Source organism: Lonchura striata, chromosome 30 (assembly GCF_046129695.1).
Source record: "Lonchura striata isolate bLonStr1 chromosome 30, bLonStr1.mat, whole genome shotgun sequence".
In the NCBI taxonomy this organism is placed as follows: Eukaryota; Metazoa; Chordata; class Aves; order Passeriformes; family Estrildidae; genus Lonchura; species Lonchura striata.
This window is the reverse complement of record NC_134632.1, coordinates 1427699-1443599: the sequence shown is the minus strand read 5'-3', so window position 1 is coordinate 1443599 and position 15901 is coordinate 1427699. Positions and strand designations below refer to the sequence as shown.

Here is a 15901-nt window from a genome sequence, read left to right as displayed (position 1 = left end):
ATAATGTGGGAGCCACCCAGGACTTGAGGCCAGACTGCTTTGGCTTCTGTACTAGGCAGACCATGGCAGTGAAAAGAAAGAATATAGAGATAAGAAGAAATAAACAACCTTGAAAAAGCAACTGAAAGCATTCCAAGACTCCTTCTTTAGCTGCGTTCGGGCTAGGGAAGCAAAGACTCTTTTTTGGATCTCTCTCTTGGGGTCACCCTAACCCCCAGGAATCCCGAGAGAGAAATCCACACCCACAGTGGAAATCCACACCCACAGTGTGGGGTGCTGGCTCCTGGAAATCCCCTGAAAAGCTCCCAGGGCCTCTTTGGGACACAGACAGGTCTCAGGTCAATCAGTCCCCAGAGTTTTGCATGGGGAAGAGGTGAAGGCCAGGACCCGATCCCAAAGCCATGCAGCACCCGCTGAGGCCAGCCTTGGTGGGACCCAGGCCTGAGCTACAGCCACACCTGGGCAGGTAAGAGCTCCTGGACACCTGGGTATCATTTAGTCTTAAAATGTAAATTTTCCTTCTTAAAGCAGGTGTTGGTGCCAGGGGGAAGCCCTCAGTGCCAGGGGAGCTCCCTCCCTCCATGGGAGCCTGCCCATGGAGCAGCAATGGATAAATCTGTTCCCAGGCTCTGAAGGGATCCCTGGGGGCACCCAGCCCGGGGTCGGGCTCTGGGAGGTGCAAACCCTCCCTGGGGGCGGCTGCTGGAGGGTTTGGGGTGCTCTGGGGCCGAGCTCCCCCGTGGGTGAAGCTGCACCCCAGCTCTGTTTGCAGCGCCGCGTTCCTCCCCGTGTTTCCTTTAAATCCAAGGGCAGCGAGGCGAGGTAGGGTTTCAGTGGGGTGTAGGATTTCCGAATCTGAGTCTTTCCTGAGACAAACTCTAATCCTTACCTGCGTGTCAGAGGCGTGCAGGGACCTGCCACGTCCAGAAGCCCCGGGATGCTCCTCTTGCCCGAGGCAGGGCTGTAACCTGGGCTGCCTGAGCAGGGCTGCAGGTGAGTGACTGCTTTTTATTGTGTTTGCTGGGCTTGTAGACACCGCTGATGGTATCATGGCAATGCAGCTGAGCCCGACACCCAGCTGGGGAAGTTCCCACCTATATTTAGCCACTTATTTTACTTTATTGTCAGTAGGATGTGGAAGAATCACCTGGTTGAAAAGGTTTCCATTTTATCTCCAGCTAAATTGGTGCTGGGTTCGTGGTTTCAGACCAACTTGTGCTGATACAGGAGTTTTGGCTGCTCTTGGGTCTGTGCCCGACCCCAGACAGAGACACTCTGTGCTTTGAGCATTTGCAGCCTCTCTTTCTCTTCCAAGACTTAAATAAATTGGTGATTTTTGACTGTCATCTTTTTAATGGGTTTGAATATTTTGCAAGGCTTCCATTAGAAAATCCTCAGCTGCTGCAATCTGCTTTATGGGAATGTGTGCAAGGACCAGCGAGGACATCAAAACACTCCGAGGAAATATTTGTTGCCTTCAGCCTGCTCCAATTAAACTGTGAGGACCTGGAGTGAAATAATTCATCAGGATTTCTGACAGGCTGAAATCCATGGCTGCCAAGGAGTCGCTTAAATTCCAAAGCATTGGGAGCACCCGTTGCATGGGGATGAATTAAACTGGGAGGGGATGGAATGCAGGAAAGATGATGTCAGGTTTAGGCTGCAATAATAATAATATAGTTAATGGGATGTCTGTTTTTATGTTGGTTTGGGAATAAGAGGGATATTTTAGGTGATCCCAAGGAGGGAATGTGGGAATCCCCAGTGCACAGTGCTCACTCCAGTGACAGAGATGAGTTTGGGGAGGGAATATTGGGCCAAAACTGCTGCTGGTTCCATGGATTTGGTACAGTTTGTTCTTCGTGGTGAGGAATAAGATGATTTTCTGAGGGTCTGGTTTAGGATGTCCTCCCTGGTCCTGTGGGTCAGTGCAGGAGCCAGTCCTGGTGCTGGCTCAGCGCTCACTGCTTGCTCTACCAACACTTCCATCCTCCAAATAACTGGAGAAGTCCATGGTAAACAATCACTGGGGTGAGGGATGGGTGGCAGAGCTCACAGGGATCAGAGGTTCTCCTTAGGTAGTGTTGGGTTGAGATCCAGCCAAGCATCACCCCAGGATTACTCAGTAAGAACTGATTTGTGTTTGCTGCGTGAAGAGTTTCACAGCCTCAGCAGGAAGCAGCCTCTAGGGATTGCAGAAATTCAAGCCAAACAAAGCCTCAACCAAATAAATAAATCAGCAACACAGTAATTTTTTTCTCCCAATTTTTAATGGGAGAAAAACTGATTGTCTTGCTGATTCTCAGAGAGATAGGATTGGGGCTCCTGGGTTGAGCTGTTCCAACCCCAAAATGCCTTAAAACTGCAGCTTTTATAGGCAAGGCTCTGTGTCTGTGCCCTGAGACCGACCTCCCATTGCGTCCCAAGGTGGAATTCAGCTCCTGGGATGCAGCTGGGAAAACTGGCTCTGGCCTGGCTGTGGAGTGGGGACCAGGCCAGCCCATCCCGGGCAGCTGTGAACCCCCAGGCTGCATCTCTTTGTAAAGGTCATGGGAAGGAGATTGGGAAATTGCTCCGAGGCAAAATCAGCTCCAGCTTCCTGAGAGAGCCTGGGGCTGCCAGGGGATGAGTGACCCACGGGGAGACGTTTTGGGGTTTTTTTGAGAACTTTTTTCTACAGTTGGGGGGAATTTTCCAGACCTGATTTTCCAGGATTCCTTTTATTTCCTTGGGTTTTCTCTGGAGCAGCACCTTTGGGAGACCCCCACTTTGCACACTCCACTGCCTCTGGAAGGGCTCAGTGCAGGCTGATCTCAATATTTTCCTATCCCAGTTCAGCAGCACAGCATGGAAACCTGCCCCAATTACAGGCTGGAATAAGGCTTGAGGGAAAACTCCGCATCCCAAGATGCTGGCAGGAGGATTCAGGATGCAGATGACTTTTGGAGGTCAGTCAGGAAATGCCCTGGCTGGAGCTCCCCCATTCCTCTGTGCCCAATCCCTTTCCAGGGTGATATTTTTGCCTTTGCTTGGGAAGTTTTGGGGCAGGGAAGGAAGGCAGAGCTCACTGACACTGAAGGAATGCATGGAAAGGGAAATAGTTGTGGTTTCATAAATCCTGCTGGAAAAACGGGCAGAGGTTTGGAACAGCAGCTGGGCTGCCTCAGGTGGAGGTGGTGGGTGATGCTCACAGCCCCGATGGATCATTGGAATAACAGAGGGACTGTGGCCACATCCAAAGCTCTGCCCAGCACCTGAGAGCTGCTCTGGGCTCCGAGCAAGGCACAGCCAGGACCCAGAGCTGTCCATCGAGGTGTGGCACCCCCCCCAGGGTCTCACGGATGAACAACTCCCCCTGTCCATAGCAAAACAGGATGGGAAAAGCCCTGAGGAGGCAGCTCCAGCTCCTGGAGCCCCAGCACTTCGGGAGCTCAGTGCTGGCAATCCCAGCTCTGGGAACAGAGGATTTTCCTGCGTCCAGAGAAGAGCCAGACTCGGTGAGGAAGTGCCTGGACGAAGGGCTGAGGGGCCCTGGTGCCTCCACCCGCCTGGTGCTCGGTGTGTGTCCGTGCTGGCACCGCGAGTGCTGCAGGCTCCTGATTTTCCAGCTTTTCCCTCCGTGGGTCCCTGTGAGCCCTGTCCGGAGCACCCCAGTGAGCAGCCCTGCTCGGAGGGGACAGACAGGGCCACACCTGGGCATCACCTCCTCTTCCTCTGCTCCACGCTGCTCCTTCCCCACCCTCACCGGCAAAGCAAAGGCCCCAGACCCTTTTGCAGGCACCAAAGAGGCGCGCTGGAGCCCTGGCTGCCGCTGCCGCTGCCGGGCGGCACCAGCGAGGGAGCAAAAAACCCATTTCAGGCACAAGGAGAATGAGGGCACGGAGTCCCACCGGGCTCACGTGGGCACCGGCATCGCCTTTCCGCAGGAGAGGCTGGAGCATCCCCCGCCCGCCGAGCGCAGGGGCAGCTCCGCCGGGCAGCCCCGGCCGGCGCACCCAGGGGCGCGGCGATGGCAGCACGGGCACCCCGCACGCCGGAGGAGGACGAGGACGATGCCAAAACCGGGTTTGTTGCTCCCCTCTTGGGCTCAGCCGAGGTCGTGGCCGGGGGAAGTTTGGGGGGCAGAGGAGAGGAGAGTTTGGTGGGTGGGTTTGGGGCGGTGGGGTGCTGTTTTTATTTTTTCTTGGTGGGTATTTTTTGGATGGTGGTGACCAGGGGAAGTTTAGTTTGTCCTTGGAGAAGCAGGGAGGGGGAAGTGTTCCTGAGCACGGGGTGAGTGCTGCGAGGAACCCTGCGAGGCTCTCACTGGCATCATCTCAGTCACTTTAAGTCCTAATTACTTTTTGTGGGTCCAAGTTCCCCTGTCCTCCCCGGGGGTACCGTGGGGGTTGCTGGGCTGGGCTGGGGCTGCCCTGACCTCTGCGGTGGCTCTGGCTCAGCACATGAAGCCACAAGCCTGGAGTGACACCGGGACTCCAAACCTGCCGCCGGCTGCTTTCAGCGCTGCTGTTGCAGAAACCGGGATCAATGCAGGATCCGTCTGACCCGATTAGCGGCTTCCTATTGCTTTCCATTTATACCTTCTCTCCATTTTCGGCTCCGGCCGCCGACCTCCTCCAGGGTTTGCTGCCAGTGCAGATTTTGAGGGGGACAAAGTCCTTTGTTCACCCCTAGGAGCAGACCGAGGTGACAGCACCGAGCTCTGGACGCTGCTTTGGGGGTGGGGGAGCAGCTGGAGGGGGGCGGCTCTGCCTCTATCCCAGCGCTTTGGGACAAGGCTGGGAAAGTTCCCCATCGATTTGGGATCGGATTCTCGCTCGTGTTACAGGGCGGTAAGCAGGAGGGGACAGCGCGGGGGTGGCTGCGTGCCCCGGCCCCAGGCAGGCGCCCGCCCGGAGCCGGGATGCTCAGAGGGAAGAGGTCACTCCACGCCCCTCCTTTCCACACCTCTGCTGCTTCAGGCTGATCGCAGCACTTTCCAAGCGCTTTGTGTCCGCGTGTCCATCATCAGCCACTTCCCAGAGCGCGCCCAACCCTTCGCAGCAGCTCCGTGAATCCCAGGGGGGACAGAACCCCAGCCCCCAAAGAGCCCACTCAGCATCCCCAAAAAGCCACCGCAGCAGCTCGCAGCCAAAAATCCATTTCAATCTTTTCCTGAATCAGGCTAAAACCCCGGCTCGGAGTGCAGGGAAGATGAGCAGGGCTCAGCAGCAGCCAAGCCTGGCCCGGTCCCAGGTTGGCCCTGTCCCTGTTCCCGTCCCTGTCCCCTGTCCCTGTCCCTGTCCCTGTCCCTGCCCCATCCCTGTCCCTGTCCCTGTCCCTGTTCCCGTCCCTGTCCCCTGTCCCATCCCTGTCCCCTGTCCCCGTCCCCGTCCCCGTCCCTGTCCCTGTCCCATCCCTTTCCTTTGTCCTCTGTCCCTGTCCCTGTCCCCTGTCCTTATCCCTGTCCCTCTCCTGTGTCCCTGTCCCTGTCCCTGTCCCATCCCTCTCCTGTGTCCCTGTCCCTGTCCCCTCTGTTCCTGATCCTCTCCCGTGTCCCTGTCCCTGTCCCTGTGTTCCCTGTCCCTGTCCCCTGTCCCTGTCCCTGTCCCATCCCTGTCCCTGCCCCATCCCTGTCCCTGTCCCTGTCCCTGTCCCTGTCCCTGTCCCTGTCCCTGTCCCCGTCCCCGTCCCTGTCCCTGTCCCATCCCTGTTCCATCCCTGTCCCTGTCCCATCCCTGTCCCCTGTCCCTGTCCCTGTCCCATCCCTGTCCCATCCCTCTCCTGTGTTCCCTGTCCCTGTCCCTGTCCCCGTCCCCGTCCCTGTCCCTGTCCCATCCCTGTTCCATCCCTTTCCTCTGTCCCTGTCCCTGTCCCTGTCCCATCCCTGTCCCTGTCCCTGTCCCTGTCCCTGTCCCCGTCCCTGTCCCTGTCCCATCCCTGTCCCTGTCCCTGTGCCTTGGCTGAGCAGCCGGCACCGCCGCGGGGCTGATTTGAGCCCATCTGCCTTTCCCCGCTGCCCTCGCTGGGCTGTGGCAGCTTTCAGGGCACACCCGGTGCGGGACCCCGCCGGCTCCCTCCGAGCAGCAACTCGCCCTCGCTGCTTATTAAATTACATCCTGACCCGGTTAATCCATAGCTGATTAATTTTGGACTCCATGGTTGGGTATAAGAAAGCGTTCATCTGTCTCGTGGTGTGTGCTGTATGTACTGAGCTCTCTGATAATCAGGGGGTTTTATTTAATATAAAAAAATGGAGGTGGAGAAATCAGAAGGAGGTATGAAAAGTGGGGAGGGCTGTAGGGTGGACACGTCTCTGCATGCCGTGGGGCAGCAGTGATGGACACTCCAATCCAGCACTGGGAATCCAGCTGGGGATCTTCCTCATGTGCACCTTGTCCTGAGAGCTCCTGCCTGGCTTTATGGCACATCCACTGCTCTGGGGAAACTGAGGCACGGAGATGGAAGCAGCTCACAGGAGTTGGTGGCTGCTTGCTCAGGCTCATAATTTGTTTCCTGGTGCAATTTCATGGAATCCTGGAATGGTTTGGGTTGGAAAGGACCTTAAAGCCCATCCTGTCCCACCCCTGCCATGGGCACAGACACCTTCCACCATCCCAGGTTGCTCCAAGCCCCGTCCAGCCTGGCCTTGGGCACTGCCAGGGATCCAGGGGCAGCCCCAGCAGCTCTGGGCACCTGTGCCAGGGCCTGCCCACCCTCACAGGAAAGAATTTGTCCCAAATACCTCATCTGACCTGCCCCCCTTGCCACAGACAAACTTTAACCTCTGCTTTTAGAAGCAAAGAGGTTTCAGGTCTGGTCGCTCCTAAGCCTTGGGCTCTCCTGGGGCTGGAGAAACCCTGGGATTGCTCTGAGCCACACCATTATTTCAGTGCATTTTGGCTCCTTTTCCACTTCTCCACTGTTCCCACAATCGGGACTCGAAAGCAGAGGCAGCTTTTGCCAGACCCCTTCATCCCCTGGAAGATCTGAATTATTCTTTCCTGTATTTGCATCATTCATAAACTACCAGCACCTCCCCTCCTGCTCATTTCCACACATTTGCTTGGAATTTAAAGAGTTCAGTTTGCAAACACCTCTCCTGAGGAGGAGGATGAGCCGCAAGTTTTCGCAGGGAACCCAGCAGCTCCTTGATTCCTTGCAGAGATGATTCCTGCCCCGCTCCATCAGTGCCAGATGCCCGGGGCACCTCGCTAAGCCTCCAAGGACACTCCGTGCTGGAATCAGAGCTCGAATATTTATAACCCCAGCCCCAGTCGAGGGCGTTCAAGGGTCTGGGGTGTGGTTTTACATACAGCACCCCCCAAAATCCAGCCCTTCTGATGCTGGGGGACTGTTGCTAATTGAGGGGCCCTTCAATTAGCTGGAATGAGAAATAAGAAAAATTCCCTTGATGGAAACGCCGCGGAGCCACCTGAGCTCCATCCCAGAGCCGCGGGGCTGGAATTACCGAACCCCAGGTAATTAGTGCTGCAAAGAAAGGACAATTAGCAGAGGCTCATTAGTGCCCTGAGCTGCTCCGTGGCCCGAAGCCGGTGCCGGCTCACACGGATTTCACGGCAGCCTCTGCGGGGCACCGCTCCGCTCGGGAATTCAGGAGAAGCGAAGGAATTGTCGCTGGCGGGTCCCACTGCGGCCAGGACCCGCAGGACCCTCCAGCCTCCTCCTTTTCCCAGCCCGCCCCAGCGCATCCCTGTCCAAACAACAATTCAGGGACCTGCTGCCAGAAATTCCTCCTCTGCCAGCTAATCCCTCTCTGGTTTTGGACAGGCTCGGGGGTGTTTTGTCTCCCCTCTGGTGTCAGAGCTGTGCGTGCAGAGCTGCTGAGCAGCGATCCCGTACCGGGGCTTGCCGGATTCTGGTGCATCCCGGACACCAAATTTGTCCGTGGGATAAATCCCAGCAGAGCCGGTGATTCCATGAGCAGGGGATTAGAGGGAAAGAAATGCCGGACGAGTGCCCGGGGCAGCCCGGCTGGAAGGGGGATTGAAATCCTTCGAGCCAAGAGGGTGTTTAAAGTCACCTTGGCGGAATACAAAGGCAGAACCTTCCCGGGGGTGTCCGGGTGCCGCCGGGCTCCCCGGAGATGAGGGAGTTGTGTAACCGTCCCGTTTCTTACAGGCAGTGATGTTATTCCGGGCATCTCCCCCGTCCCCGTCTCCCCTGGACCACAGCACAGCTTTCACCCCAGGGATATCCCAGATCTGCTCCTCTGGATGCTCTTCATGCTCTGCATTTCCCTCAGCCAGAGCTGCTCTTTGCCCGGGTGCATGAAATGACCCTGGCTAGTTCCAAGTAGATTTTGGGGAAAAAAAAACCACCAAAAAAGGTCGGATTTTGCCTACAGCCCCCATCACCCTGTGCTCAAAGCCCTTCCAAAGCTGGGTTTGGAGGGGAGATGGACGCAAGCTGAATCAAAGTGCCAGGAATATGAATGTAATTATTTTTTGTTAATAGGTGCCCTCACTGGGATGAGGGTAAATTTAAGGACTGTAGTTTGTAGGGATAGAGAAATGGTGTGTAAAATGATAAAACCTCCCTAAAGGACCTGATCAAAGGCCTGGATAATCTCCTGTCCCTTTTCCATCGCAGAAGGCTGGAGATGTCTGTAAGATGCTCCAAGCCGGGCTCTCCTCCGGGACAGGAAGGTTTAATGTGCTCATTAACGCCATGAGAGAAGAAATAGCTCAGAGGACAGAAAAGGATGCTGGAGGGGGGGAAATCGAGGTGAGCGGGTCCCTCAAGAGCAAAGGAACGTCACCGAGGAGGAATTCAGGAATTCAGGCTGAAGCCGGCGGGTAGAAATGTGCCACCTCCTCCTCTGCCTTCCTCCATCCTGGGAGGGCGAGGAGGGCATGGAGGAGGAAGAGGAGGGTGGGAAGATAACCTGGGTGAAGGTGGAGGCAGGATCCAGCCCTGGGTGAGGCCAACGGGGATAAAATCACTCTGGAGCACTCAAGGCGAGATGGCTGTGAGCAGTAGCAAGCTCCAGAATGGAAATAAAGAAAAAATTGACAAAAAACCCCCCAAAATCCCTGTTATTTTAACAACTCATGCCAACCTGCCTGGTCCTGTCCACCCAGAGTGCTCATTTATTTATTAATTAATTCCTGGAGGTGACAAGCCCGCTGGCGCTGGGGTCGGAGCCAGCATCCAGCTGCACCCAGGCGTGAGGAAGGGCCACGTCCCTCCTCTGCCTCCGATGCCCTTTGCTGGGCTGTGCCAGCTGTACCCGCTGCTGCAACTGGTCCCGGTCACCCGGGGCGGGGACCGAGGTGTCCCACGTGGGGGTGGTGGCACTGTGGCCGTCCCCTCCTGGAAAGGTGCCCGCTGTCCCCACGACCACAGGCGAGAGGTAGGTGGGCAGCGGGGGATGCTCCAACCCTTGGGCTTTCCCCTCCCCTCCTCTTTTTAAAGCCATTCTTTTATAGTGATATTAAAAAGGGCCCTTTCCGCCGCTCTAATTCCCTCTCCCGGTGCCAGCGCGGTGCGGGTCCCTGTCCCCCCTCTCTGGCTCTCTCCCGGGGACCAGCTCAGACCTCGCCACGTCACGGACAAGACTGGTCCTCGCTGGACCATCCGGAGCATTATTGGGGATTAAAGGTGGCATCCGCCAGAAGGGCACGTCCTCCCCCGTCTCGCCGCCGGCGGTGGGGGCAGGAGGTGGGTGGCCGGGTCCCCCCTCCCCGGGCGAGGGGGAGCGGGGAGAGGGAGACCCCAGGGTGCCACCAGGGCTTCCCATGGAGCCGCGGCTGATTTCTGGGCTCGCAGGGGGATGGCGGGGCCGGGGCCCCGCGCGGTGCCGGATCCCGCGGCTGCCAAAGGCCGGTCCCGGTGCGGGGCTGCCGGTTCCCCGGTGAGCCCGGGAGAGAGGAGCCTCCCAAGGCACGGTCTGCGTCGTCCCTTTCAAGGGTATGGCTGGACTTTTTGCTCATCACTTTCCCTACACATTTCTGTCTGTGTTTGGTAACTCTCTTCCCAGATGCAGAGAGCCTTGGCGCTTCCATGCCCTGTCCAGGTAAGTCCTCGCAGGTGCTGGCGGGGGTGGGCAGCGGGGAGAATCTCCTCCTTTCTCATCCCTTCCAGGGATGACGGGGAGGGGAGGGGACAGGAGAGGGGAGAAGAGGCTCAGCATCTCCAATAATCTGGAAAAACCTTGGGAATGGGCATTGTTCACTGCAGGGTGGTCAAAGGAGGGGGAGGAGGAGGGCAGTGCAGGCAGGAAGGTTTCACTGGGTGCAGAGAGCCTGGTGGAAACCACAGCCTCGACTCACTGGGATGTGATGGGGAAAACACAAACTCTCCCTCCAAACGACCTTTCTCTTTCACCGTCGCTTTCCCTCGCGTGGTTTTTTTGTTATTATTATGATTTTCCACAGGCAGGGATTTCCGCTGAAGGATATTAGTTAATCAGATTCTGAGAAGCAGATGTTGGGTGATTTAGGAGGAAAAAATGAGGCAACTTTCTAGTTCAAGCCTCAGCTGGAGCCCGGAGTGCGGTGCAAAGCTTAGGGAGGATGTTTTGTGGCTTTGGATGCACCGTTAATTTTGGTCTTAATTAAAAACAAGACAGATAAGGTGGCTTGGGGTCAGGTGGGGCACCTCCCTCCAGTGATGGGACAAACGGACATCAGCATGCTCTGGGGCTGTAAAGGAACCTCAGAGCCCTGCATCCCATGGAAAACTGTTCCAAGGGCTTGAAATGGAGTTAAAGTGTTCTGGGAATTTCATGGTCAGCTTTAGCTGCTCTTGGTTCCACTGCCAAGAGAAGTTCCTGTACATGTGGACCCCTCTGAGTCCTTCCCCTGGCTGGAGGTGAGGTGAGCCAGGTCAGCTCACCCTCCCACTGAACATTAAACTCTGCTTCAAACTTTATTTTATTCTGATTTAAAAATCAGCTTGGGATTTATATTAAGAAAAAATAAGAATGCAAGAAGGGGAATGATGTGTGCTGCTTTCTCTTTCTTTTAATATTTATTTTTCCCTTGAAAGTGCTTTATCTGGGCCAGGTTTGTTGCAGTATCCCTTTGTAGGCCTTCTGCTGCTCCTGGAACCAGGGTTATCCTCACCTCTGGGATGCTGCTCTGATGCCACAAATCATCCTGCCAACACCAGCTTTTCCCAAAGCCACTGACCAGTCCAGCCTAGGATAAATCCAGCCCCGTGGAGAGCAGCTGCACCTTGGGCATGTCCGACCTGGACACGGCTGGGGCTGGAGGACTCAGGTCGGGAGTCCTTGAGGCTCCCCAGCTTTGCCTGAGGTCACTTTGAGGACACAACATCGCTGCTGCTGCCGCTGCTGCTGCAGACATTCGTTCTGTCCCTTGCCCCAGCCACTCCCCTCTACATGTCCCCAAGAGGGAAATTCGGCACGAAGCCAGCCTGAAGCAGCTCTATAGGGCTGGATTTCTAAGAACAGCCAAGCTATGTGAGCTTAGTTCAAGCAAAGAAACCTGGTCTGTAAATAGCTTATGATAAATTGTAGGATTTGTCCCCAAATCCAGAATCTCTTCTACTGAGGAGAGAGCGAGGTGGAGCCTTGTCTGGGACAGGGATGCTGGGTCCTGAATGAACTTCTGCTGTCGGGGCTGCAAAGCTGAGAGGAGGAGAGGGAAGATTTGTAGCAAGTCAGGCTCTTCGTGCCCATTTCTGCAACAGATTGGGGATTTTGGCTTGTTCTACCCCAGCTGTGTGTCAGCAAGGATGGATCCTCAGCTTCTGGGGAGGCAAAACCTTCAGCACCACAAATCACGCCAGTGGAACTGGGACCTCAAGGCACGGGGGCAGCTCGGGCCCCATGGGGGGTGGATCCCTGCCCAGCACTGGGGACCATCCTCATCACAGGACTGGCACCACTGCTGCTGCTCCGTGGCCTCAATTGTGTTGCTATTCCTGGCAGTTGAGGGCATTTGGGTTTTTTGTCTCCCTCTCTCTGGAGCTGGCTGGGTAAAAAAGCCAGAGTGCCCTTGGTGAGCAGCGGTCACGCAGAGCAGCTCCACGTGTCCTCCTGTGGTGTCTCATGTCTGGGAAATACATTTGGAGGGGAAATAAATCAGGGCACTGAATTTACTTAGAAAGTTCATTCTGGGGAAAATCTCCACAGAAGCGTTCCCTGTTAGCACCTAATTTCTCTCTGTGCTTCTCCCTGAGGCAGGACAGGCAATTTCCCAGCTCCAGAACTTGGCCTGGTCCCTGGGCTCCTCTTTGACTTTGCTGAGTTCAGAATGATGTCGGTGTGTGGGGAGATGTGTGCCCGGGAATATTTGGGGACATGGTGACTGTTCCTGAGCTCTTCTCGGAGCTGGGCTGGGAAATAATCCACCCCGTGGCCTGAAAGGTGCTCTCCAAGGGACCCCAAGGCTTGGTCCTGAGCTTCTTCCAGGGGCTGGGAATGTCAGGTCTGGTATGGAGGAGGACTAGGAGAGCTCTGGAGGATGTCACCCCATCCTCTGCCTGCCCCAAGGCAAGGGGTCCTGTTCCTGCCCCTCTTCCCAGACCAAGGGGCTGGTGGACATTCCTCCTCCTGGCCTGCTTCCCCCTGGGCTGCGTTCCCCAAATTCCAGTGTGGTTCCTGCTTTGGGAATTGCTTCCAAGCAATGGTTGACCCATCTGCAACGTGCCCAGGACCTCCTGGGGTTTGACCCAATGCCTCTCCTGCCTGGATCAAGGGCTGCTCTTAACTTGGGACAGCCGTGTTTAAAACCTGCAAATCCTGCTCGGAGCTTTGGATCTGCACTTGGAAATGGATGAAAGGACCCCTCGCTCTGGGATCACTGGGGAGAGGCTGGGTGGGACACCTGGATTCACCCCCATCCTCTGCTGCTGCCTGACCTTTCATCCTTGGGTTCTGTAGGTCTGGGGAGGTTTAACAGTGGCAAAGCCGTGCCAAAACGGTCTGCAGGATCCAAAGATGAGTGACTCGCTGGAAGTGATTTGTTACTCAGCATCATTAATGCTTTCATTAAAAAACAAAGCAGGACTGTGTGGCCTCGGGTTTGTTTTACCCTGCACATGCACAGTTCAGCTCTGTGTCCCTGTCCCTTGCAGATCCTCCTAGCGTGGGAAAGGCGCGGGCAGGCGGCGTCGGCCGCGGGGATTTCTGCTGAGCTGATTAGCGTATGATGGACGTGGCCAGTTGGAAAGAGATGGAGGTGGCACTAGTCAGTTTTGACAACGCTGATCAGATCGTGGAGGATCCCTGCTACTCCAACGACCTCAGCCCCGCCGGGCAGTCGCGGAAGGGCCACCCCAGCTGCGCCAACCTCCTGTCCAACCTGCGGATCCTCATCAACAGTGAGAACGCCAACAATGAGACCATCTTCTCCAGGTTCTCCACCGAGTTCAGCGACCACCTGGTGGGGGAGAGGGTGGGCATGGATGAGGGGGACCAACGAGTCATCATCAACATCGCTGGGCTGAGGTTTGAGACACGGCTCAAGACCCTCGACCAGTTCCCTGAGACCTTGCTTGGGGACCCGGAAAAGAGGATGCGCTACTTCGACTCCATGAGGAACGAGTATTTCTTTGACAGGAACAGGCCCAGTTTTGATGGGATCCTGTACTATTACCAGTCTGGGGGGAAAATACGGCGCCCGGCCAACGTCCCCATCGACGTCTTTGCTGATGAAATCACCTTCTATGAGCTGGGTGATGAAGCCATGGACCAGTTCCGGGAGGATGAAGGGTTCATCAAGGATCCTGAGACCCTCTTACCAACCAATGACTTTCACAGGCAGTTCTGGCTGCTCTTCGAGTACCCTGAAAGCTCCAGCGCAGCCAGAGGCGTAGCTTTGGTCTCCGTCCTGGTCATTGTCATCTCCATCATCATCTTCTGCATGGAGACCCTGCCGGAGTTCCGGGAGGAGAGGGAATTTAGGTCCACCCAGGAGCTTTCTAAGAATGTGACAGACACCTTGATGTCCCACAGCACCTTCACGGACCCTTTCTTCGTCATAGAGACCGCCTGCATCGTCTGGTTCTCCTTTGAGCTCTTTGTCCGGTTCATCGTGTGCCCCAGCAAGACCGAGTTCTTCAGGAACATCATGAACATCATCGACATCGTGTCCATCATCCCCTACTTCGTGACGCTCACCACCGAGCTGATCCAGCAGAGCGAACTCAACGGGCAGCAGAACATGTCCTTGGCCATCCTGCGGATCATCCGCCTCGTCAGGGTCTTCCGCATCTTCAAGCTCTCCCGGCACTCTAAGGGGCTGCAGATCCTGGGGCAGACCCTCAAGGCCAGCATGAGGGAGCTGGGTTTGCTCATCTTCTTCCTCTTCATCGGCGTCATCCTCTTCTCCAGCGCCGTTTACTTCGCGGAAGTCGATGAGCCGCAGTCCCATTTCTCCAGCATTCCCGATGGCTTCTGGTGGGCCGTGGTCACCATGACCACCGTGGGCTACGGGGACATGTGTCCCACCACGCTGGGCGGGAAGATCGTGGGGACTCTGTGCGCCATCGCGGGGGTGCTGACCATCGCCCTGCCCGTGCCCGTCATCGTCTCCAATTTCAACTATTTCTACCACCGGGAGACGGAGAACGAGGAGAAGCAGATGCTGCCAGGGGAGGTGGAGCGGCTGCTGGCCAGCGTGGCCACGGGCAACGGCAGCATGGAGTCACTCAATAAGACCAATGGGGGTTACCCTCGAGACAAAGCCAAAAAATGATGGTTGAAGCCCTGAGGGACTGGGCACAGTCAGGTGGGATTGGCTGGAAAATGCATCCAACATCTGCATGATCTGAATTTTTGTTTTTTAATAATGTGCTGCTGCTTTTTTTTTTTTTTTTAGACATTTTTCAATCTCTGATTTCCTGTGGCTGTTCAAATAAATACCATCTTTCTTATCTCTCTGCCCTGCCCATCAGTCTGGTGTTTTTTATTTGATGCTCGTCTGCTTGACATTTCGTCAGAGAGGAATTCCCCACACGCAGAGATTTCCCCATTTCCTGGAGAGGACAAAGGGCAAAATGACATGAAATGCCTGGCTTGGTGACACTCAGCTGTCTGGGGATGAAGGTGGGTCCAGCTCCCTGCTTTGCTAAACCCATTTTAAATAGTTCCTCCCCACTCACCACTTCAGACCTGGGGGTCTGACAACTTCCCAGCCCTGCGACAGCTCTGGCTGAAAAATAAACTGGCAAAAAGAAAAGAGAAGGGGTATTTTTAGCTGGATGGGTTCCCTGGCCTGCCTAATTGATTTTGATGGCACAACGGGTGGGCAGTCAGGGGTGGGCCCAAGGCAGCACGGGGGGATTTGGGGTCACTGGCCAGGCGCAGAGGCAAAGCCACCCCAAAGGTTCAGGGCACTGCAGCTCAAAGCCCACCGGGATTTCTGCTGGAAAACTGAGCTCTGAGAGAGGGAATGGGATTTCTCCTGCAACAAATGCTCGTTATCTGGTCTACAAACAACCCTGGGGATGAGCCACTGTGACCTTGAAGCTTTTATTGTCACTTCTGGTGCTGCAAAAGGGGCACATAGCAATGAGAGCCAGCATTTCCTGGCAGCTCTGCTCCCTTGTTGTAACAAGGCACTTCTGCGTTCCTAAAAATGCAAATTTCCAGTGGCGCTTTGGATGGGAGCAGCCAGCAACAGCTCATTTTGCCATTCTCTCCAATGCCAGCAGGTTTTCTGAGAAAAACATTTTGTTCCCACTTCACTGTTTCACTCGGCTTTTTTTTTTTTTTTTTTTAAAGTTTCTGTCTTCCATTAAAATCCCAGCTTCTCGTGCAGTGTCTCATCCACTCTGATGTCCCACACCTGCTGCACAGATGTCTCATCTCCTGACAGATTCCCGTGATCATCACACAGCGTGCCAGCATCCCTGGATTTGCAATTTTATTCAGAAAGCAGTGGTGGAACAGGGGTTGGATTTATTGCTCCTGCACTGCTGGAAAATG

The 15901-nt window shown here is 55.5% G+C and overlaps 1 protein-coding gene across 2 annotated transcripts; it reads left to right on the top strand.

The window, feature by feature from the left end:
* The first annotated feature begins 3845 nt into the window (after positions 1-3845).
* KCNA10 (potassium voltage-gated channel subfamily A member 10) lies at positions 3846-14862 on the top strand. Of its 2 annotated transcripts, XM_077789054.1 has the most exons (3): positions 4006-4065; positions 9983-10018; positions 13048-14862. In XM_077789054.1, exon 3 carries the CDS (start codon positions 13119-13121, stop codon positions 14667-14669), a length of 1551 nt encoding a protein of 516 aa, XP_077645180.1. In that variant the 5' UTR covers positions 4006-4065; positions 9983-10018; positions 13048-13118; the 3' UTR covers positions 14670-14862. The 2 variants fall into 2 exon arrangements, with proteins under 2 accessions (XP_021383303.1, XP_077645180.1); XM_021527628.3 differs by lacking the exon at positions 9983-10018 and having other exon boundaries at positions 3846-4065.
* Positions 14863-15901: the final 1039 nt, after the last annotated feature.

Bases quoted from the DNA above. Each gene is read 5' to 3' on its own strand.
- KCNA10 (XM_021527628.3), top strand. From the start codon at position 13,119: ATGATGGACGTGGCCAGTTGGAAAGAGATGGAGGTGGCACTAGTCAGT.